This window comes from Orcinus orca, chromosome 1, assembly GCF_937001465.1.
Source record: "Orcinus orca chromosome 1, mOrcOrc1.1, whole genome shotgun sequence".
Taxonomy (NCBI): domain Eukaryota; kingdom Metazoa; phylum Chordata; class Mammalia; order Artiodactyla; family Delphinidae; genus Orcinus; species Orcinus orca.
The window spans coordinates 124,687,042-124,714,485 of NC_064559.1; the positions used below are offsets into that span (position 1 = coordinate 124,687,042).

At 34.9% G+C, this 27,444-nt stretch overlaps 1 protein-coding gene across 1 annotated transcript in view; it reads right to left on the reverse strand.

The window, feature by feature from the left end:
- Nucleotides 1-27,444, reverse strand: part of AGL (amylo-alpha-1, 6-glucosidase, 4-alpha-glucanotransferase) — a 79,507-nt gene that overhangs the window by 2,609 nt on the left and 49,454 nt on the right. Inside the window, exons 27-33 of the mRNA XM_004263072.4 lie at nt 26,610-26,721; nt 14,024-14,159; nt 12,567-12,679; nt 11,496-11,707; nt 10,211-10,308; nt 8,344-8,431; nt 8,100-8,233 (exon numbers count right to left, since the gene is read on the reverse strand). Coding sequence (XP_004263120.1) covers nt 8,100-8,233; nt 8,344-8,431; nt 10,211-10,308; nt 11,496-11,707; nt 12,567-12,679; nt 14,024-14,159; nt 26,610-26,721 — 893 coding nt within the window. The remainder of the gene's footprint in view (nt 1-8,099; nt 8,234-8,343; nt 8,432-10,210; nt 10,309-11,495; nt 11,708-12,566; nt 12,680-14,023; nt 14,160-26,609; nt 26,722-27,444) is intronic.

Consider the following 27,444-nt stretch of genomic DNA (forward strand, 5'->3'; position numbering starts at 1 on the left):
AATATCCTAAAGCTTATGTATAAAGAATTTAGATTGAAATTATTCTTTGATATTCAATCTTTTGGATTTAAGACTTTCAATTACAAAGGAATCCCTTTATGTATTAAAAACAGAGGAAACTACCATCCCAAGCAATATATAAGTATAGATACAAACATCCTCTCAGGCCTAATTTTATTTCTTTTGGAGTAAGTTTATGAGACTCAAATTGTAATTATGTGACTGTATTATGTTTGATCTTGACAAAATTATAAAATGAATATGAAATGATGAAGAAACACTGGATTATGACTAGGAAAAGAATGCCAATTAAAAACAATCTAAATTTCCATACTAATTTCTCATTATCCTGAATAATAATACAGTTAGTATTTATTGTGCATTTACTATGTTCTAATAATAAGTGCTTTATATACATTATCTCATTTAATGCTCACAGCAACTCTATAAGGTAGGTATCATAACTATTCCTATTTATAGAGGAGGTAAGAGAAGTTTATGAAGGCTAATGACTTGTTCCAGATCTCACTATCAAAACACAGCATTATTAGCATATCAAATTTATTCTTCATTTTGATGTAATGTAATCACTTAAATATGAAATGAAAATTTAAAAAAATACAGAATTCTGTAATGTTTCATTTTTTTGGTTCATTTTTTGTTTCATTATTATGCTTTGTAACTTACATATACTTTTCTGAAGATATGAAATATTTCATAATAAAAATGAAAAAATGATTCAATTAGGTAAATATGGCAATATTTTGAATAATAATTAATAATAATATCAGCTAGGTACCATATTTCAAAAAACTGTCATAGAGAAATAGAAAACATAGAAAACTTATTCATTTTCAAGTGTTCAAACTACTTCAGAGTAACATGTCAGATTACTGAAGTTGGGTTCCTGAGTATCTATAATGGGCTAAATTGTGTCCCCCTCAAAATTCATATGTTGAGGTCTTAACCCTCAGTACCTCAGAATGTGAATTTATTTGGATATAGGGTTGTTGCAGATGTAACTAGTTAAGGTGGATCAGGGTGGGCCCCTAATCCAATGTGATTGGTGTTCTTACAAAATAAGGAAATTTGGACACAAACATGAACACAAGGAGAATGCCATGAGAAGACTGGAATTATGCTGTACAAGCCAAGGAAATGCCAGAAGCTAGGAGAGAGGGCTGAAAGAGATCCTTCCCTAGTACCTTCAGACAGAACATGGTCCTGCAAATGCCTTGATTTCAGATTTCTGGCTTCCAAAACCATAAGACAATACATTTCTGTTGTTTAAGCCACTCAGTCTGTGGTGCTTTATTACAGCAGTCCTAGCAAACTAATATAGCATCAAAATTAAGAAACAAAACAAACTTACAGAACCATTAAATGCTGCTTATAATTGGATATGAACACAAGAACGTGGAAGATACCCATACTTGTATAAAGAAGTCCCCTTTCCCTTGCTTTCTGAAAAATTCATTCCTCAAGTCATTAGGTGGGACCAAGAAGGTCAGTAACTACAGTTGAGGAGGGAAGGAGAGAAGGGTAGCAGGAGTAGCACTGAGTAGAATGTTAGAGTCTAGGGGGTATGAGGAAGGAGTTCACAGCAAGGGTGGGGGTAGTCCAGAGCCCAAGTGGTGCAAGGAGAGCATCCATGCATAAGAGTGGTCTACATGGGGTTGTCAGGCCCAAGGAAGGTGAAGAGGGCATCTATGTCTTGTGGCACCCCAGCATGGGATATCAGAGCTAGAGCAGGGTGAGCTGGGTCCATGTGGTGGCGACAGTAGAGTATATGAAGCAGTAGTTTTTAAGACACTGAATATTAAGCAACAAAGAAGAATGATTCCTAAGAAATAAGAAAAAAATTGAAGTGAGTCCTATGATTACTATACCTTCCTGTCTTGAGAGAGCTTCTAGGATTTGACAAAGGGAGGGGAACCCAGGTGGATCCTGGCAGACTCTTTGAGCTGAAGAGATGGAATTGAGAGTCCAGAAAGACCAAGACAGCTAGAATTTTCAGGTCAGAGTACTAGAGATGAGATAACTGCACAAACAGAGAACTCTGGAGACATGTAAAGGGTCCCACTCAAGTATTCGCAGCATAATCATCAGCAAATACACAAGCGAAAACTAACCAAGGTTGCGGAAAGAACCACCCAAAACTATTAGATGAAGTAGTACCTGCCATTCAGAGAGGGTCAGGAACAGTGCTTATTCCCACCAGGTAGATTTGAAAACTTTGTAATTTTAGGGAAATGGGATAGAGAACTCAGATGAGTGTTGACTCATTAGTGTAGACTAATTAGTCCTGAACTAAATGCTGTTCTGGTTAGGTCCAAAAAAAGTTAAAATCAAGTCCTGAAAAGATCAGGCTGTTTCCAAATAATTTAACTGCATTCCAAACTAAAGTTCAAGAATATTTTTATGGAAATACAGAAAAAAATCCAACATCCAAGAAAGTAAAATTTACATCTAGCATCCAATAAAACACTAATAGGCAAAGAATAGGATAATATTAACCATAATAAGAGAATATCACGAGTGAAACCAACCCAGAAATCAATTAGCAAACAAAGACATTAAAATAGTTACTGTAACTGTATTCCATATGTTCAAAATATTAGGCAGAGACATGGAAGATATACAAAAGACCCAAATCAAACTTCAAGAGATTAAAACTACAATGTATGAAATGAAAAATACACTGAATGAAATTAATGGCAAATTAGATATAAGGATGACAGATTTCTTGTCAAAATAGTGCAACAACTTTAAAGTACTAGAAAAAAACTTGTCAACATTGAATTCTATACACAACAAAAACACCTTTCAAAAAATGAAGGCAGATACTTTTTTGACATACAAGAGCTTAAAGAATTCATCATGAGCAGACCTGATATAATAGAGGAAGTCCTTAGGCAGAAAAAAATGATACAAGATGGAAATATGGATATTCACAAAGAGATGAAGAACACTGGCAACTATGTATTTATATAAGACTTTTTTCTGTATTATTTAAATAACCTCAAAAGATAACTGATTGAAAGAAAAATATAACAATGTAGTATGGGCATTATAATATATGTAAAAGCAAAATAGATGACAATAATAGCATACAGGTCTGAAGGGAAGAAATGGAACTATACTATTTTAAGGTTCTTATAGTACACTTGAAGCGCTATATCTTCACTTGAAAGTAAACTATGGTAAGTTAAAGATGTATACTATACACCTAAAGCAAACATTCAAAAAACTGAAATAAGAATAGCTAATCAGCCAACAAAAGAGATAAAATGGAAATAAAATAATCAGTCTAAAAGAAGCAGGAAAAAGCTAACAAGAATAGACAGGATAAACAGAAAGCAAATAGCTTTATACTTAACCATATAAAAAATCACATTAAATGTAAATGGTCTAATCATCCCAATTAAAAGGAAGAGATTATCAGGCTGCATAGATAAATAAGACCCAATTATATGCTCTATGTATAAGAAACCTACTTTGAATATAAAGACACAAAAAGGTTAAAAGCAAAAAGATGGAAATATATATATCATTCTCACAACTAATCAAAAGAAATCTGGAGTTATAATAACTATAAATAGAGTATAACCTTTAAAAATTGTGAATCACTATATTGTACACCTGTAACATATAATATTGTACAGCAACTATACTTCAATTAAAAAAACAGATTCACACACAAAAAAAATCTGGAGTGCTTATATTAATATCAAACAAAGAAGATTTTGGAGCACAGGCATATTGCCAGTGATAAAGAAAGTCATTTCATAATGATAAAAGGGTCAATTCATCAAGAGAACATAATAATTCCAAACACTTATGCATCTAATAATAAGGCTTCAAAATACCTGAAGCAGAAACCCATACAACTCCAAGGAGAAATAGACAAATACATAATTGTAGCAGAAAATGCCAATACCCATCTCTAGGTAACTCACAGAACAAGTAGACAGAAAATCTGTGAGTACTTTGTATAACACTACCAACCAACTTGACCTAGTCAACATTTTAAGAACACTCCACCCAACGACAGCAGGAGGCACAGTTTTTCACTTGCAAAGAGTTTAGTGACCTAGTTAGAACATATTCTGCATCATATAATAAGTATCAATAAGTTTAGAAAGATAAGTCATATTAGATATATTCTTTGACCACAATAGAGTTAATTTTGAAATCAGTGACAGAAACATCTCTGGACAATTCCCAAATATTTGAAAACTAAATAACACCTTTCTAAATAACACATGAGTCAAAGGGGAAACCAAAGGGGAAAACAGAAAGTGTTTCAACTGAATTAAAAAAAAACACACAGCACATCAGAATTTTGCGGTATTGCTAATTTAGTACATAGTGGGAAATTTATAGCACTAAGTACCTATACTAGAAAAGAAGAAAGGTCTTTAAATCAATGACCTCAACTTACACCTTGAAAAAACAGAAAAAGACAAATATAACCTGAAGTAAGTAGAAGAGAATCATAAAAAGTAGAGTAGAAATCAATAAAATAGAAACTGAAAACCAATACAAAAAGAAAACCGATTAAATCAAAAGGTGGTTCTTTAAGAAGACCAATAAAATCGATAAGCCTCTAGCCAGGCAGATCAGGAAAAAAAAAGAGAAAATACAACTTATCAATATCAAGAATGAGAATATTGACATTACTACAGATTCTATAGACAATTTAAAAAGTAATAATGCACTTTATTTATTTATTTTTTAACATCTTTATTGGGGTATAATTGCTTTACAATGGTGTGTTAGTTTCTGCTTTATAACAAAGTGAATCAGTCATACATAAACGTATGTTCCCATATGTCTTCCCTCTTGCGTCTCCCTCCCTCCCACCCTCCCTATCCCACCCCTCCAGGCTGTCACAAAGCACCGAGCCAATATCCCTGTGCCATGCAGCTGCTTCCCACTAGCTATCTACCTTACTACGTTTGTTAGTGTGTATATGCCCATGACTCTCTCTCGCCCTGTCACAGCTAATAATGCACTTTAGATGAAACCATTTCTTGAATTGTGACTTTTTTTTTTTTTTTTTACTTATTCTATCATTTATTGAGGAAAAAGTTTTACATATTAGGGTAAAGCAGTAGAAAGCAGTGACACAGAACTCCATCATTTCCAGCCTCATGTAGCCAAGAGAACAAGCCTTGAGGACTTAGTGGGGACAGTGCTGGCCATGCACCTCCCCACAGGTGACAAGTATTTTTGATCTATCTTTTCATTTAGTCTTGACAGCAAGTAATGAGATATTATTCTCATTTTATAGATGAAGAAATTTATTTCAGAGAGGTTAAGTAACTTGTTCAAAGTCACATGCAAAAATAAGCAGCAAGGACAGAATTTGAAATTCAATCTGAATCCAAAGCTCATAGTTAAAGCATATTATGCTATCAAAAGTAGCTACAGGAAACAGCAAGAAATAAAAATGGAAAGGTAGTTTGAGAAAAAATTGTGGGAATTAAAGAATTTGGATTTCATTCTGTAGCCAGTGGGGAGTTACTGAAGATTTTTAAACATAAGATTAAAATTGTGAGTTATATTTCCACAAGATTGATCTTGTTTGGGGTAATATGCCAAAATGGAGAAAAGAGAGTGGAAGTATGGAGGTTATTGCCTAGTCCACAGAAAAGGTTATGAGTTACAAATCAGGCATTGGCAACAGAAAGGAACACGGTGGGCTGTTAGAAGGAACAGAACTATAATCAAGTCTCAACAACTAACTGGATGTTCTGGAGAGGTAATGAAGTAAAATTTAAAAGTACCTGGGGTGTTTAAGCTTGCAGAGCATGAATAATGGTAATACTGTAACAAAGATGGGAACTATAGGAAGAAAAAACGTGTGAGAGAAAATGAGTGATGGCAGAAGGCCATCCGAGGTAACAAGTTTATCAGGTAGCTAAAAAGTAGAAGTGGAGTTTATGAAAGTTAAAAATTACCTGAAGAGTGAAGATGTGAAATTAGGTGAAATATAACAGAAGACAAGTCAGATAGAAAAGAAAGGAAGATCAAGGATAGAGTTTTGGAGAATGAACATATTTAGGTGCCAGGAAGCAAAGCCAGAAAAACAGTAAATAGAGCCAATAGTGTAGTGGTTAAGAGCACAGCCTATGAAGTCAGCTTGCCTGGAGTTCAGTAAGAGCTCTACCAAATTACTTGCCATTTGACTTTGTATAAATTACTTAACTTTCTAAGCTTAATTTATAAAATAGAGACAGTAGCTCATATCTTGAGTTAGTATCTCGTCCGTGTTACATGTACTAATATATTAATCCTCAAAACAGTACCAGCACATCCATTTAAGATGAGGAAACTGAGGCTCAGAGAAGTTAAGTAACTTTCCCACAGCCACATAGCTAGTAAGTGGAGATGTGAATAACAATAATAGGATAATAATAATAGTAGTAGCTATTTTATATAGTTTTTTGGATGAAATGAGTAATGTTATATGAATGCATTTAGAACAATATCTGAAGATAGTAAGTACTCAATAAATATTATTTGCTATTATTATAGTTGTTACTATTACTAGGTTAACAAGAGAAACCTAATGCTGTGGCTAGCATAATGTTTTTCATGAAAAGAGGAAAGTAACAATGTCAAATACTATAGCCAGGTCAAAGAAGAGAACTGAAAGGAAGCCATGGGATCTGGGAACCAGAAAGGATCTTCTTGAGTGGCTTCACCAGAGTGGTGAGGGCAAAACAAAAGCCAGATTGTACGTGGTGATGACTGACTGGGTGTCAGAAAAGAAAAATAAATGAGGTTAATTGTATAGAAAATGTACTGAAAAGAGAACAGAATGATAAAACAAGGCTTGAGGCAGGAACAGCATGAAGGGACTTTATTTTAGGATAGGCTGCAGATATCTTTGTAGCTTAGGAAGGAGGGATCAAGTGGAATACCAAGAAAGGATAACTATTTGACAAGGTCATGGAACAGGTAGGAGGTATGTGATTATAGGTAAAGTAGAAGAATCATCTCTGCAGTGCAAGATATTCTTACTCCTCATGGAAAAAAAGGAAGAAAGAGAAAAGCAATGCAAATATTGAGAAATACTTTGGCCAGTAAAGGATGGAATATAAGAATGTTCACATCACACAGACTTCAGACTTAATCTCTAGATGAGGCAGAATTGTGACAGGATTAGGGTTTCTGTGACTATACTTAAGCTAATGAAAATAAACTTTAAATAAAAAGAAAAATTTTGACAACATTCATGTTGCTAGATGGAAGTCCCTCATGTTCTTATAATAGAGGAGATAAAACTATGTTGTTTATGCATATTTATGCATAATTATTCTGAGCAATAAGATGTACATATATCTAGGTTTAATCTAGAACTTGTGAAATTAAGATACCTTTTGACTGAGTTATATCATCTTATAAAGACACATAACTCTGATACTATTTATCTGCTAATAATTAGGACAAAGGAGGTGACAAATGGGTTTGAAATAGTCAAAACACCAACACTGATATTTTAATTATAATGAAATCATTTCTGAAGATTATTTATTGATATATCTTTAAATCAGTTAACTCAAAAGGCCCAGGCTGAGACTTTTAGTTTTTGTATTTATCCTGTGCTAACCATACCCAAAAATATCAGCTAAATTTTAAAAACCAAAGACTATTCCACCACATGTATAAATCATGCAATATCAAGTCTTTAAATTAAATAACAACCTAAAATAATTAAAAGAAGGTGAAAATTACATAGAACTTGTGTTAAAGAGTAAAGCTTTCAAATTTCACATAGAATATACTGAAATGAATTCTAAGGAAATGCCATTTACTAGCTAATAAATAGACTAAACATTAATTTTTTTTTTTTTTGCGGTACACGGGCCTCTGACTGTTGTGGCCTCCTCCATTGCGGAGCACAGGCCCCAGACGCGCAGGCCCAGCGGCCATGGCTCACGGGCCCAGCCGCTCCGCGGCATGTGGGATCCTCCCGGACCGGGGCACGAACCCGCGTACCCTGCATCAGCAGGCGGACCCTCAACCACTGCACAACCAGGGAAGCCCCTAAACATTAATTTTGAAAATTACATGCCCTGACGACTTACCTCTCAAGATGAACATAATGTCGAGAAAGAACATTTTTAACCAAAAATATAGTCTTTGAAGTAATCTCGGGACCCATCAATTTGGAAAAATATAATTTCGCACGAAGAAAATACCCAACAGGCCACAGCCACTCCTGAAAAAGATAATTTAAAAGTGAAGGAAAAAAAAAGAGCTGTGGATATCAAAAATTATTTGAAAAATAACTTTAATTGAAAACTCAAAGAAGAAAAATTAAATTCTTACAGGTCCTTGGTGATAATTGAAACCTTTAGCAAGACTGTAGTTGTCGTTGTCTAAGGCATTGTCATAAGTTCCACAGTAAACCATATCACTGCAAAATAATTGAAATTTAGGTTAAAAAAAGATCAGGCATTACACAGAAAGCATTAGAAAAATTTCCTAACAGCAAAGGTAAGAACTAATCAAATTATTTTGTTTTCCAATCTCTAGACTAAAGCTCATCATCCATTTAACCTTAAATTAGTATATACTGAATTCAGAATGTGTTAGGGAATGATTAAGAAACACTTACTGCCTAATACAAAAAATATAAAATATTCAGATATCTTGCCTTCAAGGAGGCACTAAATATTGGTTGAATTTAATTATTTCACTAGGCCTCTAATATACTTATAACAATTAAAATATACACAGAATAATTTGAATTAGTAAACATTAAAGATAAGGTTTTATTAATTATTATATATTGGAAAGATTGTTTTTTAAACTTCTCCATGAAGTTATTTTAAAATTAAGTAAATTTGGTACATTATTAGATTATAAATAGCAACTAAATGCACACAATTTACACATACTTACAAATTAAAGTTACAAACACTGCAACATTTAATACAAGACAGTTATCGACACTCTGTTTAATTAAATTATTACTTTTTTTTTTTCTTTTAGTGAGATAGAACTTGCAATGAGTAAGCTTTTACTGTGGGTTTTAGTTTTGACCAGTGGTTCTTAACACCTCTGAAAATATTGAGAATACTTTAGAATGCAGATAAGTACACACATATAAAATTTTGCATCTCAAGACTGAAATGAGTACATAATAAGTCAGGAAAAATCTACAAAGGTAAAGGTACTACAAAAATGAGGATCTCTCATACATGAAAGAGAAAGCAAATTGATGATGGGTATCAAGCTTTAAAGCAAAAAAAGTAGAAGAAAAACAGAAAGGTCATTAGAAACTCAAAAAAAATTGAAAAAGAGAAGAAATACAAAATGAGATAAACACATAATCATAAAAACAAAAATATTTATTGGTTTCAGTAAAAATAGTGGTGTAATTACTTAGAGAGGATGGAAAGGGTTTGTGGCAAGGTAAGGACAGAGTTAAATCCTCATCTGTCATCACAAGCAGTAAGCAAATAATGTCTAATATTTAAAAGAATCAAGAAACAGGTGCAAACACATACCATTTAGAAATATGGAAGGAACTACTACGAGCAACAATTTAGAAAATCAAGGTTGTCTCTGAGGAGACAATACATCTATATTCCCAATGTTAATGATAATCATGTATGACTTACAGTCAGAAAAAACAGGCATTAGAAAATATTCATGACATATTAGTTTATAAAATTAAAATTCTTTTACTGATTATTGAATATAGGACAAGCCAAAGGCATTTTGAACACTGATGTTTAATGAAGATACAAAACGGATTTTTAAAAATTCAGTTTGAATGCAATTTTAGAGATTTTATTGATAAGCAAAAAAATTATGGCTTGATGCAATAAAATATCCACAACATGGGGCTTCCCTGGTGGCGCAGTGGTTGAGAGTCCGCCTGCCGCTGCAGGGGACACGGGTTCGTGCCCCGGTCCGGGAAGATCCCACATGCCGCGGAGCGGCTGGGCCCGTGAGCCATGGCCGCTGAGCCTGCGGGTCCGGAGCCTGTGTTCCGCAACGGGAGAGGCCACAACAGTGAAAGGCCCGCGTACCGCAAAAAAAAAAAAAAACAAAAACAAACAAAATATCCACAACATTCTTAATACTTATACTCTAACTTACTCTGGATCCAAAGTTTTCATGCCAATATGAATATAATTGTATATTAAGTATAATATGAACAAAATTCTTACTACTTATAACTTACTCTGGATCCAAAGTTTTCATGCCAAGAGGACCAAGCAATTTTTCTCCTGCAATCTCCAAAGCTTTCCATGCTTTTTCTGTAGTAAAGAGCTCAGGGGCCTAATGAGTGTTAAAAACAAATATACAAACTTTTTAAGATCACAGAAGAATTAGTGTCCACCCACTTTGGAAAATAGACTATAAACTTGGAAAATAACGAAAACTTTAAAAATACAGTGCCGGTCAGAAATCAAGTGCAGATGCCTAATCAGACCTAATCCTATCAGGCCAACTTGGAAGTGCTGATCTTGGCCTTAGAGGTTAGGAAAGCTGTTTGAGGTGATTGTTTCCTTGTGTCACTTAAGAAAGTATACTAGCTCCAGAATGAAGCTGTCACAGCTACAGTGAAGGCAGAACACATTTAAACCCATATAATTCATTCTTTAGAAGATTTACAATAGCTTCCTTTAAGTTCATCTGGAACTCATTTTTTGCCTTTAGGGTCATAATATAATACAGAAGGATTTGCACGAGTAAATTTACTTGTGATGTAGAGAAGGAGAGAAAGCATTGGTGACTAAGAATCTGCATTAATTTTAAATGTTAAATGAAATCAAATGCACACTGAATCAAAGCTACCATTATGTACCTTAGTATTTTTTATTCTACTATAATTAATAATACTACATTTAATACTCTTTTTGACAAAGTGGCAACATCTAGGCGGGCATAGAAGAACACCTACCTTCTCTATTTTACTGTATTTTTAGACTAGGTATAGGGAAAATAAGGAGAGTCTAGAATTCTTGGCTAGACAGAACTCATTAGTGCAATACAACAAAGAAAACGTAATGTGAATTGAAGCTACCCATATTAGTTCATTAGTCCAGATGTTTCCAACTAGTGTGCTGAGGCACTGGTCATGGCACAGGTGTGCTGAAATACAGATGCCCTCTGCTTTCAAGACAGCTGGGTAGGGCCTGGGGCTAACTGAAGCAGCTGGATCTGGCAGCGACCTAATCCATTTGGGCCAGCGTGCTGTACAAATATCATCATTTTCTATGTGTGTTATTGAGAAGAACTTCATTAGTCATCATCCATTATTTTCTATTTTTTGACACCAAATGTTATAGGTTAGTGGTGATATGCATAATGCTTTATTCATCAGAAAAGACCATATAAAACTAGCTGGTGAACAATGCACTTTTTAGCAATTCAATGAATTTGAAAACAAATGGGAATAAAGAACTAAATAAACCCTATCATAACATTTTTGAAATTTGGAAAGAACAGAACAAATCACTTACCACAACCATTGCTATGGTAAAATTAGGCCTGAGCTGGTAGTCACACCAAGGGCTTGAAGCTCCATAACTATCTTTGTATATGCCACGTTTATGCACCAGATTAGAATGCTTTTCATTGACATCGGAAGGGTCTTCTGACACATAAAATAACTTTTCAAAGTTATCTTGTATTTTTCTGTTCCATTCATCGTATGAGACTCTCACAACTTTTCCTGAAACATTACAAAAGACTTGGTAGTTTTAGGCATTCAAAGAAACCCATACATTTAGTTACAGCTAAAGAGTAATATTTAGTCAATAAATTATCCACTTTTTAAAACTGTCAGGGCTTTTTGAAGAACACTACCCAGAAATTAAAAATTATCTTTCACTGTATTACCAAAAAAGGATTAGACTCTAACAAATGATCCCAGATCATTTGTCTTTGTTTGGATCACTCTTACATTTGATAAAATTATCTTTATTGAGCACTTGAAAGGAGGCTAGTCTGAATTGAGAGGTGCCAGAAGTATATACTGTATTTATATATATATATATATTTATATATATATACTGCATTTCAAAGACATAGTACTCCCCAAAAGAATGTAAAATAATTCATGAATAATTTCATATTGATTATATGTTGAAATAATATTTGGTATATATTGAGTTAATAACAAATATAATCATAATTAATTTTACCTGTCTCTTTTAACTTTTTTAAAATGTAGGTACTAGAAAATTTTAAATATGTATGTGACTTAAATTATATTTCTATTGGACAGCACTGCTCTAGAAAAAGAGAGGTAAAGATTTCATAACTGTTCACCAAAACTTGACTTGCTCACAGTCATACTAAGGAAAAAAAATAAGTATGATGCTCTTCATATCTCAGTTCAAAGTTGCTATAAAAATATGGTTAGTAATCAGGTTTGTTACAGTTTTCATACTAGTAAATTAATGGTTTGTCTTTCCCCTTAATCTTAAGGGTTTTCTAATACTAGTTCATTGAGTCACATGATGATTACGTAGGTTAAGAATATAGACAGTACATTTGGAGTTTCTTTGTAAACAAAAGAAACAGCTTACCATGTCTTTTTACTGTAACTTCATGATAAGGAAAAATATTTTTTTGGGATAATTCCAGCAACCAACGAACGGCAGATTTACTCAGGCCCACAATTTCCACAGCAGACCCATCTCTAAAATTAAAAATAAATTTTACTCTGTGACAATGAGTAAATTAAGCACTATCTAAAGAGCATTCAGGGACTTCTCTGGTGGTGCGGTGGAAAGACTCCAGGCCCAATGCAGGGGGCCCAGGTTCAATCCCTGGTCAGGGAACTAGATCCTACATGCATGCTGCAATGAATCAGAATTCGCATACTACAGCTAAGGAGCCCGCGTTCCGCAACTAAGGAGCTGGCGAGCTGCAACTAAGACCCGGTGCAACCAAATAAATAAATAAATAAATATTTTTTTTAAGAAAGGGCATTCAAAAAACAGCTTTGAAGAATTATATAACACATTATAAAAATGACTGTCTATAAAAAAATCTTCACTTTATAGGAATGTGCACTGCATATATAAGAAATTGTGATTCACTTTGCTATACAGCAGAAACTGACACAGCAGTATAAAGCAACTATACTCCAATTAAAAGAAAAAAGAAATCATTCCTCTTATTACTTTGCCATTGCTTACCAACTTAATGTATTTTAAAAAAATTCTATGAAGTAGAATAGAGATTATGGAGTAAAAGGAGATAGCTGCTGGAAAAAGGCAGAAGTAGGAGTCAGAGAATACTGAGATAGAGTTCCAGTGAAAAAGATAGAAAATACGGGATACTGAATTGAAGAAAGTCAGGGAAGGTAAACATCATAATTTGAAAGCTCATTTTTAAGGAAAATGAAAGGGAAGTATAAGATCTAATAACTCACCAAAATAAACAGGTTTTTAAAAGAATTTGTAAAACATGTAATGACAACTACTATTCAATAATTTTTTTTGACAATTCTGATTGAAGATAAAATTTGGAATAAGAAAATAGTTTCTCAGACTTGATATTGTAGTAAGAACTTGAAATCATAAAAAGAAATGATGGGATAAAAGATTTAAAAATTAAGGGGAAAATGTTCAGAAAGTGAAAGGATTTCATAAAAGACAGGACAACTGGTTGTTTTCTATATTTACAAAAGATAATAATAATGAAATACTTACAAAGAAAACACTTCATGTTATAAAGAAATGTCTTAACTATGGGGATAATAAGTCATAAAACTTTCCTTTGAGGTGCCTGCAGGTAGTCAACCCATGAGAACATCCAGAAGAGAACAGATAGCTTTACTTGATGACTTATATCAAGAGGATTGTGTATGTGTATATTAGGGGAGAGAAAAGGAGTGCGTGGAAGGGGAAGTAGGGGAAAGGAAGGAAGATTTTGACTGATTTAACATGAAGATTTCATGGTTAATAGAACAGAAGATTCCACAAGTATGTAGTTTTACAAATGATATAACTATATAAGCACTAAAAATAAACACTACCTTGGAGTGGCTGGGATTCCTTTGTTTCTAGCTCTGTCACTTTCTCCCATTTTATCCATCCATGTACCACAATTTAAGCGATTTCCTCCATAAACAAATCCTGTTTCTTCATCAACCCCTGCAGTTATATTAAAACCTAAAAAAGAAAAATAAAACATTTATAAAAATATAATAAATTAGGACAACTACTCTAGAGAGTAATCTGGTAATACCTTAAAAGTTGAAGATGTGCATATTCTACCACATAATAATTTCGTTTCTAGACATACACTCTAGAGAAATGCTTACCTATGTGAACATGGAGACACATACAAGAATATACATTGCAACACTGCTTGTAATAGCAAGAAAATAAAACTGCTGGGAAGAGGAACAGAAAAACCCTAGTCTAGTTATATAATGGGAAACTCTATACCATTTAAGATTAATGAACTACATAAAGCAAAATGGATAAATCAGAATGACTGAGTAAATAAGTTGCAAAAGATATGCATAATAAGATGCCTTTTCTGTAAAATTTAAAATATAGATAATACTAACACATATAACCATGTATGTCTATATGGCTATGTCTAATATGATAATATTTGTATAAAATTAGAAAACATAAAATACATAATATACATTATACAGTATATACTATGATATACTGAATATATGCTACATAATATATATCATACATAATTTACACATACTCAAACACACATAAACACACAAAATACAAAAATATACATGGAAATAGTAAATCCTGATTATAGGATGGTTGTTAATTCTAGAGAGTGAGGGAAGAGAAAGAGATAGAGATGAAACTTTAGTGGTATCTGTGGTGTTTTATTTCTTTTCAAAACAAAAGAGAATGATCTGAAGAAAATCTAGCCAATTGTTAATATCTGTCTAATTTCAGTTCTAGGTTCAAAGCATAATTTACATCATTATCTGTATGTTGAGATATTTCATAATTAAAATTAAAAATTTAAATAACTCAGAGATGATGAACACAGATGCAAAAATCCTCAACAAAGTATTAACAAACCAAATTCAACTTGAAAAAGCATATACCATGATCAAGTGGGATTCATCCTAGGGATGCAAGGATGGTTCAATATTCATAGATTAATCAATGTGGTATCTACACATCGCATTAAAAAATTAAAGAATAAAAATCATATGATCATCTCCACAGATGCAGAAAAAGCTTTTGACAGAATTCAACATCCATTTATGATTAAAAACTCTCAGCAAAGTGTGTATAGAGGGAATGTACCTCAACATGATAAAGGCCATATATGAAAAGTCCACAGCTAACATCATACTCAATGGTGAAAAGTTAAAAGCTTTCCTGCTAAATTCAGGAACAAGACAAGGATGCCCACTCTCACTGCTTTTGTTCAGCATAGTATTGGAAGTATTGGAAACCACAGCAAACAGACAAGAAAAAGAAATAAAAGGAATCCAAATTGGAAGGGAATAAGTAAAACTGTCACTGTTTGCAGATGACATGATATGATATACAGAAAATCCTAAAGACACCATCAAAAGATGACTAGCGTTCATCAATGAATTTGGTAAAGTTGCAGGATACAAAATTCACATACAGAAATCTGTTGTGTTTCTATATACTGATAATGAACTATCGGAAACAGAAATTAAGAAAAAAATCTCATTTACAACTGCATCAAAAAGACTAAAACACCTAGGAATACATCTAACCAAGGAGGTAAAAGACCTGTACTTGGAAAACTATAAGACATTGATAAAAGGAATCTAAGATGATACAAACTAATGGAAAATATACAGTGCTCATGGACTGGAAGAATTAAATTGTTAAAATGACCATACTATCAAGGCAAATTACAGATTCAATGCAATCCCTATCAAAATACCAATGACATTTTTCACAGAACTAGTTCTAAAATTTGCATGGAAACATAAAAGACCCCAAAGAGCCAAAACAACTTTGAGAAAGAAGAAAAAGATTCCCTTCAATGGGGAATCAAGATGGCAGAGTAAGAGGATGTAGAAATCACCCCTCTTCCCAAAACACATCAAAAATATATATACATTTGGAAAAATTCTCATGGAAAACTAACTGGAACCTGGCAGAAGAACTCCTTCACAACCAAGGCTGCAAAAATTATTCCCATGTAATCAAGTAGGATGAAAAGAAAGGCATTGGGTTGGAACCTGTGTCCCTGGGAGGGGAATAAGGGAAAAGGGAGATCATATGGGCAGACACTCACCCTGGGAAGTGAGTGGGTAGAGCCACAGACTGGGTGTCCAAGTTCTAGGGTCCTATATGGAGAAGACAAGTTCCCTTGGCTGTTTGGAGAACTCCTGGGACAGACAGAATGGCTTGAGAAGCCCAGATCCCACTTGTGAGGAGTATGTGGGTGCTGGCTTTCCATAAGACAGGGTGAAGAGAGAGGGCTATCCTAGTGGCTATTGCCTCCTTGTGCTCCCCAATCTGAGCTGAGTAAACACCATGGACCCACTCACTCCATGCCACAGCTTGGCACTGGATTTATGGCAGCCAGGTCCTGGGAAAAGACTCCATGCAGGGACACAGAAGGCAGTCTGGGGCCCTGGATTGTGGTCCAGGTAGGGTGGCAGTGGCCATTGTTGGCACTTACTCAAACAGTGCCAGAGAAGCAGCCCGGATTTCTGACAGGAGTGAAGCTGCTTCAATTCCCACAACCACAATGCCATGAATCCCAGTGCCAGCTGAGTGAATGCTTCAGCCCTGCCTACTCCAGGCCATAACCTTGCACTAGATCTGGGACAACTACAACAGGGGAAAAAAATGTGACCTTGGACTGTGTCTGAGTGGATGCCTACACAGGCAGCACACTGGAACTCTGTAAGTGTATGAGCCCCACTTATTATAGCACCCCCCGCCACCTCTGGGGCAAAGGCCCCAGTGTGGGGAGAAGGAAAAATACACACTTAAAGGGAACAGAGCCAACTCGAGCCTGACCGTCAGGACACCTGCTCCAGAAACTTGGGAGCAGACCCTGACCCTGAAAGGGCAGTGACTGCCACTGAGCAGAGAAGAAATCCCACCTCACACCCTGTGTAGGCTCCAGCTCCTACAAGACCAGCTACACCCCATATCAAGGTGATAGTGGCCAGTACACCCTGAGGAAAGGCGTGGCTTGTGTCCACATCAAATCCAGCCCTCACACTAAAGATATTTGGCACATGTAGTCCACACAGGGATGCCCTCACATAAAAACACACTTCCAAGACCATGATAATAACTGTTTCACCTAAATTCATAGAGACAGAGAAAGTTAAGCAAAATGAAATGGTAAAGAACTCCCAACTGAAAGGGCAAGAGAAAGCCCCTGAAAAAATAAATAATGAAACAGAGATAATCAGCCTACCAGTGAGTTCAAAAAGTTAGTAGTAATGAAAATGCTAACTGAATTAAGAAAGAGAATTGATCTAAGCATGGGATCATTTTAACAAGGAACTATAAAGAAGACCCAATAAAGAAGAGATAATTCAATTTCTGAGATAGAAAACACTTGAGAAGCAATGAATAACAGACTAAATGACACAGAAGAATGCATACATGATCTGGAAGATAGAATAATGGAAATCATCCAATTAGAACAGCAGACAAAAAGACAAATGGGAAAAAAAAGCAACATATGAGATCTATGTGCTAATATAAAATGTGTCAATATATAGGGGTTCCAGAAGGAGAAAAGAGAAGGGGATCAAAAATGTATTTGAAGAAATGATGACTGAAAACTTACCAAACCCAAAGAAGGAAACAGATATCCAGGTACAGGAACACAGAGGGTCCCAAACAAGATGAACCCAAACAGGCTCACACTAAGACATATCATAATTAAAATGGCAAAAGTTAGAGATAAAGAGAATTCAAAGGCAGCAAGACAAAAACAGAGAGTCATATACAAGGGAACTCCTATAAGATTATCAGCTGATTTCTCTGCAGAAACTTTGCAGGCCAGAAGGGAGTGGCATGATATATTTACAGTCCTGAAAGGGAAAAACCTACAACCTAGGTTACTTTGTCGAAAATTAATAAACCTTTAGTCAGGCTCGTCAAGAAAAAATAGAGAGGATCCAAACAAACAAAATAAGACATGAAAGACGAGAAATAATACATGCTATCACAGAGATACAAAAATTCATAAGAGAATACTATGAATAGTTATATGCCAACAAATTGGATAGCCTAGAAGAAATGGACAAATTTCTAGAAATATACAGCCTGCCAAGACTGAGTCAAGAAGAAACAGACAATTTGAACAGGCTGATTGCTAGAAGTGAAATTGAATCTGTAATTTAAAAACTCCCAGCCAACAAAATTCCAGGAGTGGAAAGCTTCACAGGGGAATCCTACCAAACATATAAATAAGACATTATACCTATCCTTCTGAATCTATTCCAAAAAACTGAAAGGAGGGAACACTCCCAAATTCATTCTACTAGGCCACTGTCACCCTCATACCAAAACCAGACAAAAACACTACAAAAAAGAAAATTACAGGCCACTATCTTTCATGAATATAGATGAAAAAATTCTCAACAAAATATTAGCCAACTGAATCCAATAATACATAAAGAGGATCATATACCATGATCAAGCTGGATTCATTCCAGGGTCACAAGGATAGTTCAACATAGGCAAATCAATCAATGTGTTACACCACATTAACAAAAGGAAAGAAAAAAAATCACATGATCATCTAAATAGATGCAGAGGGCTTCCCCGGTGGTGCAGTGGTTAGGAATCCACCTGCCAATGCAGGGAACACGGGTTCGAGCCCTGATCCAGGAAGATCCCACATGCCGTGGAGCAACTAAGCATGTGCGCCACAGCTACTGAGCCTGTGCTCTGGAGTCCGCAAGCCACAACTACTCAGCCTGCTTGCCACAACTACTGAAGCCTTGTGCAACAAGAGAAGCCACCATAATGAGAAGCCCGCGCACCACAACGAAGAGTAGCCCCGGCTCGCCGCAACTAGAGAAAGCCCTTGCACAGCCACAAAGACCCAAATGCAGTCAAAAATAAATAAATAAAAAGAAATAAATAGATGCAGAAAAAGCATTTGACCAAATTCAACATTCATTCATGATAAAAACTCTCATCAAAATAAGTATAGAGGGAACATATCTCAACATAATAAAGGCCACTTATTACAAACCCACAGCCAACAAAAATACTCAATGGTGAAAAGCTGAAAGCTTTCCTGCTAAATTCAGGAATAAGACAAGGATGCTCACTCTTGCCACTTCTATTTAACACTGTATTGGAAGTCCTAGCCACAGCAATCAGACAAGAAAAAGAAATAAAAGGTATCCAAATTGGGAGGGAAGAGGTAAAACTGTCTCTATTTGCAGATGACATGATATTCTATATAGAAAACCCTAAGGTCTCCATCCCAAAACTATTAGAACTAATAAATAAATTCAGCAAGGTTGTAAGATACAAGATCAATAAATAGAAATCTGTTGCACTTCTATACACTAATAATGAAATATCAGAAAGAGAAAGTAAAAAAAAAAACAAAACAAACAAAACAAAAACCTATGGATAAACTAAACCAAGGAGGTTAAAGACCTATACTCTGAAACCTATAAAACATTGATGATGGAAACTGAGGATGATTCCAAGAAATGGAAAGATATCCTGTGCTATTAGATTGCAAGAATTAATATTATTAAAACGGCCATACCACCCAAAGCAATCTACAGATTTAAATCCTTATCAAAATACCCATGACATTTTTTTCACAGAACTAGAACAAATAATCCTAGAATTTATACAGAACCACAAAAGACCCTGAATTGCCAAAATAATCCTGAGGAAAAAGAACAAAGCTGGAGGTATAACCCTCCCAGACCTCAGACTATACTACAAAGCTACAGTAATCATAACAGCGTAGTATTGGCATAAAAACAGACACATAGATCAATGGAACAGAATAGAGAGCCCAGAAGTAAACCCATGCAGCTATGGTCAATTAATCTATGACAAAGGAGGCAAGAATACACAAAGGAGAACAGACAGCCTCTTTAATAAGTTGTGCTGAGAAAACTGGACAGACACATGTAAAACAATGAGATAAGAACATTCCTTCATACCATGTACAAAAATGGACTCAAAATGATTTAAAGACCTAAATGTAAGACCTGAAACTAAAAGAGAACATAGGCAGAACACTCTGTAACATAAATCACAGCAATATTTTCCTGGATCTGTTTCCTAAGGCAAAAGAAATAAAAGCAAAAATAAACAAATGGGACCTAATTAAACTTAAAAGCTTTTTCACATCAAAGGAAACCATCAACAAAACAAAAAGACAACCTACAGAATGGGAGAAAGTACTTGCAAATGATGCAAGCAATAAGCAGTTAATATCCAAAATATATGAACAGCTCATATAACACAGTATATTTAAAAAAAACCCAAATAATAAATAAAAAAATAGGCAAAAGACCTGAATAGACATTTTTCCAAAGAAAATATACAGATGGCTAATAGGCATATGAAAAGATGCTCAACACAGCTATTAATAGAGAAATGAAAATAAAACCACAATGAGGTATCACCTTTTATCTGTCAGAATGGCTATCATCAAAAAGCCTACAAATAAAAAATGTTGGAGAGGATGTGGATAAAAGGGTACCCTTGTACAATGTTGGTGGGAATGTAAGTTGGTGCAGTCACTGTGATATTTTTAATATCTAAGTTAGGTCATATCACTCCTGCTCAAAACTGTTCACTGGCTCACTTCAGTAGGGAGGTTCCTTAAAAAACTAAGAATAGAACTACCATATGATCCAGTAACCCCACTCTTGGACATATATCCAGAAAAAATGAAAACTCTAATTCAAAAAGATACATGCACCACAATGTTCACAGCAGCACTATTTATAATAGCTAAGACATGGAAACAACCTAAATGCCCATCAACAGATGAATGAATAAAGAAGATGTGGTATATGTATATATATATATATATATATATATATATATATATATATATATATATATATATATATACAGTGATCTACTTTAACATGAATTTGTTTGAGTACTGGTGAGATTGAATGCTTCCCCCTATGTTTATTAATGGATGGTTGATGTATGTCCTTGGGCAAGCTACTTTTACCTCTTCCTATTTCCTCTATTATGAGCTAGGAATAGAGGTACTAGCTTCTGGAAAATGTTTGTCAAGTGATACACAAAGGCAAAGAGCTTTTCAGTTTATTTGATATTAAATATATGACACAAAGGCAAAGAGCTTTTTAATTTATTTGATATTAAATAATTGGATAGTCAATGTTTAGTGAGTAAATCTCAGAGATTTAGCTACAAAGTCATAAGAACACATACAAAAAGGTACACAAGTCAAAATGACTATGAATGAATAGGTTGTTTCAAATGCAAAAAGTGGGTAGAAAATTTATTTTTGCACTTTCTGATGAGTTGGCAAAGTATTCCAGGCTATTGGCTCCCTCCCCACAATCAACCCTGGAAAAACTACAGAAGTATATGTGAGGTATTGATGTGAAGAAGTCACATAATGTTTGGGAGAAACTAATAAAAACACGTGAGGACTTCCCTGGTGGTGCAGTGGTTAAGAATCCGCCTGCTAGTGCAGGGGACACGGGTTTGAGCCCTGCTCCAGGAAGATCCCACATACCGTGGAGCAATGAAGCCTGTGCACCACAACTACTGAGCCTGTGCTCTAGAGCCCACGAGACACAAACTACTGAGCCCGTGGACCACAACTACTGAAGCCCACGCGCCTAGAGCCTATGCTCCGCAAAAAGAGAAGCCACTGCAATGAGAAGCCCGTGCACCACAAAGAAGAGTAGCTCCTGCTCACTGCAACTAGAGAAAGCCCGTGTGCAGCAATGAAGACCCAACACAGCCAAAAATAAATAAATTCCTTAAAAAAACCCAACTCCCTCCAAAAAAAACAAACAAAAAAAAACAAAACGAACAAAAAATACGTGAGACCTGACCAGACACTTTGGACTTTTATTCCACCTCGGCTCGTAAGGCTGCTGTGTTACAACTTAAGGAGATTGCTTCTTTTCAGTGCTTACAGAGTAGCTAATAATCAAGGGAATATGAAAAGATAAACATTAGATAAGATAAACAAGGGATATGAAATATGATAAGGGATATGAAATATGACATTAGATAAGATGAATCAAGGGAATATGAAAAGATAAACATTAGATAAGATAAGATAAACATTATTGGGAAAAGATAAACATTAGATACCAGAGGAGTCTAATGACTATGTAAAAAGAGAAACTGAGTAACATATTTCACATGAAGCAGAATTACTGGACAAGATGGACCAATAATATACAATAAGCAAATTAAATATCCTCAAAGACATAGGTAAGATATTATTAACATGAAGCAGGAATAAAAGACATTAAAAATGACTAAGTGGAGACGTTAGGTCTGAAATTTTTAATAGTTGAAATAAAGAAAACAATAAAGTGATAATAAGGGACTAAACAGTAGATAGACACAGCTAAGAATGAATTAGTGAGATGGAAGATAAGATTGAAAAATTCTCCAGAGGTAGCAGGAATGGTTAAAGGGAGGAAATAGAAAAAAAGAGCTAAAAGCTATGGGGGGCTACCCTGGTGGCGCAGTGGTTGAGAGTCCGCCTGCCGATGCAGGGGACGCGGGTTCGTGCCCCGGTCCGGGAAAATCCCACATGCCGCAGAGCGGCTAGGCCCGTGAGCCATGGCTGCTGAGCCTGCGCATTCGGAACCTGTGCTCCGCAATGGGAGAGGCCACAATAGTGAGAGGCCCGCGTACCACACACACACAAAAATAATAAAATAAAATAAAAGCTATGGGGATAGAATTAAATCAAAAGATATCCTGACAAAAGTATCCCCAGAAAGTGGAAAGAGAAGGAAGAAAATACTTGAAGAAATAAAATGATAAATATCCTAGAATCAAGAAAGATCTCAGGTTAAAAGCACTCATACAGTACCAAATGAAACAGATAAGGAAAATTAGAGTAAAATCCTGAATTCAGACAAAGAGATGGTTCTAAAATCTTCAAGAAAGAAAGAGTAGATCACTTCTAATGGAACAAGGTATAGGTCCATATACCTTTCAATAGCAATATTGGAAACAAGAAGTCAACAGAATAATATTTTCTAAAGCATTTAAGAAAAAAAGCATTTATGTCTAATCTGTCATTTAAATATGAAAGCATAATAAAAATACTGCCAGCCATACAAGGCCTCAGAGCGCTTGACATGTAAGTTCCAACTTTAAAAACATTCATATAGCAGCACTAAAGATACTCATATAGCAACAATAAAATGACTACAGCAAGGCACTGTAGTAGTAGGCACTGTTCTGAGAGGTTTTCATATATTAACATAAATAAATAAGCTCATCTGATTAACTCAAATAAGGAAAGAAATAAATCTTAGCGGATACTAGTAAGAGAGGTGGAATGAAAAGATGATCAAATTACACATAAAAGTTTATTGTTGCCTAAGAAAAAGCAATAACCAAAGAAAACAAAAAGAAGTACAGTCATAACAATTCAAACTGAAATTCCACCTAGATAATATCAAATAGGAATTCAGGGAGAGGGGCACACACTAAATTACTTATTCTGTTAGATTTTAATAAGTTAAAGAAATGAACATAGACATGGTAAATTAATACAGATATAGGTCTTGAAAACAAGAATCATAAGAACAAAAATAAAATGAATTAAAGTGGAACGAATTGTTTCTTTTAAAAAAAATTTGTAGGGCTTCTCTGGTGGCGCAGTGGTTGAGAGTCCACCTGCCGATGCAGGGGACATGGGTTTGTGCCCCGGTCCGGGAAAATCTCACATGATGCGGAGCGGCTGGGCCCGTGAGCCATGGCCGCTGAGCCTGTGTGTCCGGAGCCTGTGCTCCGCAACGGGAGAGGCCACAACAGTGAGAGGCCCGTGTACCGCAAAAAAAAAAAAAAAAAAAAAAAAATTGTAAAAGGCAAACTCACATAGTTAATAGAAGTTAATGTGAGAGATTATCTTTGAGACATGAAGGTGGGGTAGGATTTCTGAAATGAAATATGGTGAAGAACACCATAGATAAATTGGGAAAAGGTTTGTGCAATTCTAAAACTAATGATGGACAAATATCTAGAATAAACAAACAACTCCTGATAATCAACATGAAAAATACAGGAATGCCAAAAGAAAGATGAGTAAAGGCATAGAACATGAACAAATAATTTATAGAAAAGGAAACTTTCCAAAGAGGCCAGTAAACATATGAGCAAATACTCAAATTCAATAACAGGAGAATTGCGAGTTAAAACAATTACATATGGCTTTACACCCATATTTGGCATTAGAGGATAATGCCAAATGTTGGTAGGCATATGGACACTTAAGAAGCTACTTCGATTGTTAATGGGAATAGAGACTGGTGCAGTAATTCTGGAAAGGAATGTGGTAGTGTTTAAACAAAGGGCATAAGAGTATAGTATATGTAGCTCTGATATACCAATGTTAAGTGAAATAAGCCAGACATAAAAAGACAAAAATTACATACTTCCATTTATACGAGGTACCTAGAATAGTCAAATTCATAGAGACAGAAAGTAGATTAGTAGCTACTAGGGGCTAGCAAGGGAGAGAATGAGGAATTATTGCTAACTGGGTATAGTTTCAGTTTGGGATGATGAAAAAGTTCTGGAGATGGATAGCGATGATGGTTGAAAAACAGTGCAAATGTACTTAAAGCCACTGCACTGTACACTTAAAAATGGCTAAAATGATATACTTTATGATAAAATGGTAAACATGTATTTCACCACACACACTTAACAGTAGAAAACCAGCAATCCAATTAGAAAATGGATAAAAGACATGAATAGACATTTCATCAATGAGGGGATATGGATGGTAAATAAGCACATGAACAGATGTTTAAAACCATTAATAGGGAAATGCAAATCAAAACCACAATGTGTAGTGGTCTACACAATTATGAGAACATCTGAAAATAGGTGATAACAACAAATTCTGGCAAGGACGTGGAGAAACTGGATCTATCCAGCTTGCTGGTGGGAATGTGAAATGAAAATAGTTTGGCAATTTCTTATAAAACAAAACATGTGCTGACCACATCACCCAATCACATTATTGGGCATTTATCCCAGAGAAATGAAAACTTATGTTTACAAAAAAACCTGTATATGAATGTTAATAGCAGCTCCATTTGTATTAGCCAAAAAAATTGGAAACAACCTAAATATCCTTCAAAAGATGAATGGTGCATTCATAAAAGGGAATACTACTTAGCAATAAAAACTAATAAAATATTGATAAATGCAGCAACTTGGATAGTTCTCAAGGGGAATTATGTTTAGTGAAAGAACCAATCTCAAAAGGTTACATACTATATGATTCCATTTATCTACATTCTCAAAATGATAAAGTATAGAGATGCAGAACAGATTGGCAGTTGTTAGAGACCAGGGGTGGTTGGTGTGACTATAATGGGATAGCACAAGGAAAACCTCTTTGGTGATGGAACAGCTCTGTACCTTGACTGTGGTAGTGGTTACATGAAACTATACATGAGGTAAAACTGCACAGAAGTACACACACACACATACACACACACACACATACACACACACACAGATGAGTTAACGTAAAACTGGTGAAAAAGGAATATGGTCTATAGCTTAGCTAACAGTATGACACTAATATCTATTTCCTGATCTTGATATTGTACTACAGTTATATAAGATGTCCTCATTGGGGGAAGCTGGATGAAGGGTTCAGGGTACGCTTATGTGTCATTTTTGTAACTTTCTATCCATCCCCAATTCTTTCAAAATTAAAAAGTTGAAAAAAAGGTCTACATGCACTTAAAGCAATATATATTTTATAAGACAATACATGAATATACAACAAACCCATTGGAATGTCTCTTAGGGGAATGAGTAATAAAATAAATTATTGTTAGCCTTGCACTGGCTAATGATGATGACAGTGTGCCATAAAAATAGGAATATGATGAATTTCAAAGAGGTTATAAAAGTATATTTTAACTCTGAATACAAATAAACCTGTTTATAAAAAGTATTTTATAAGAGCCTAGATTATGGGGCAGACAAACTATGGATGAAATCCTAGCTCTGCCACTTAGCACCTGTGTGACTCTGGGCAAACTACTCTGCTTCAGTCACCTTATCAATAAAAAAGGGAACAATGTTCTCAGAAGTGTTAAATGGGAGTAACGTAGGTAAAGTAGTTAGCACAATGCTTAGCACATAGCAAGCACTTAGTTATTAGCAATTATTGTTATGATTATAAATTCAAGCACCAAAATTACCTTTCAAAATGGCTGACAAAAGATATAACATTTTATCTTTCCTCTAGAAACTAAAACTAAACTGGTGAGATCAGAAACTCTTAATCTTTTTCATTATTATATTCTGAAGTTTTATACACAAATAAAATACTTGTGAAATAAATGAACAATTACAAGGTTTAATTTCATCTCATCACTAAATCTTTACTATGTACCTAAAGTTATGTACCTTCATCCTTCATGTTCCGATCTATCTGTGGACCAGCATTCCTTTCTCGGAACTGTATGCCCTGCATGTGTCTTTGCATAGTTTCCTGTATTACTTCAAACAATGGTTGATCCTGTTTGAGATATAATGGATGTTACCTCTGTTAGAAATCACATTTTTCTTATCGTCTCCCAAATTCCACAACTGAAGTTTTGTGGAAACATATATTTTTCCCTTAAAAGGAGAAACGGGGATAAGGGGTGGGACTGGGGAAAGAAGCAGCTCCTATACATCATATAATAGATCAGACCTTTGGCATATGAACATTTAACATGCTGTAGTTTTAACTATAAATTCTGTGACATGAAATAATTTGTAATTTGCTGATACATGAAAAATAATCTTGTGAGCTTGTGTAATCTGCGTTAGAGTGAACAGTTCAGCTAATAAATGAATCTAGCTTATTATACAGAAATCTGAGTTTTAAATTGGCATTGCTGTTCTAATTCATCCACATACATAGCAATGGAGATAAACTATATACTATAATGGTAATTTACTTTAGGTTAAAAAAATTTTTGGACAAATATTCTTTGAACACTTCATGATAGAAACATTGTAGTGACATAAATCTATGCTAGCCCTGAGGTAGCTTAGAAGTGCTCCATACCAAATAAACTATAACATAAATGCAGATCAGAAGTGGCAAAAGTACAATATCCCTGGGGGAAAAAAGAACACAAAAAAATGTTTATTCATTCTGCACTGCTCATAAGATAAACTCTGAACTCCCTGGATTGGTAGCCAAGGCTCTCCAACCTGGTCCACCCTTTCCACAATCCCCTACTACCCTATA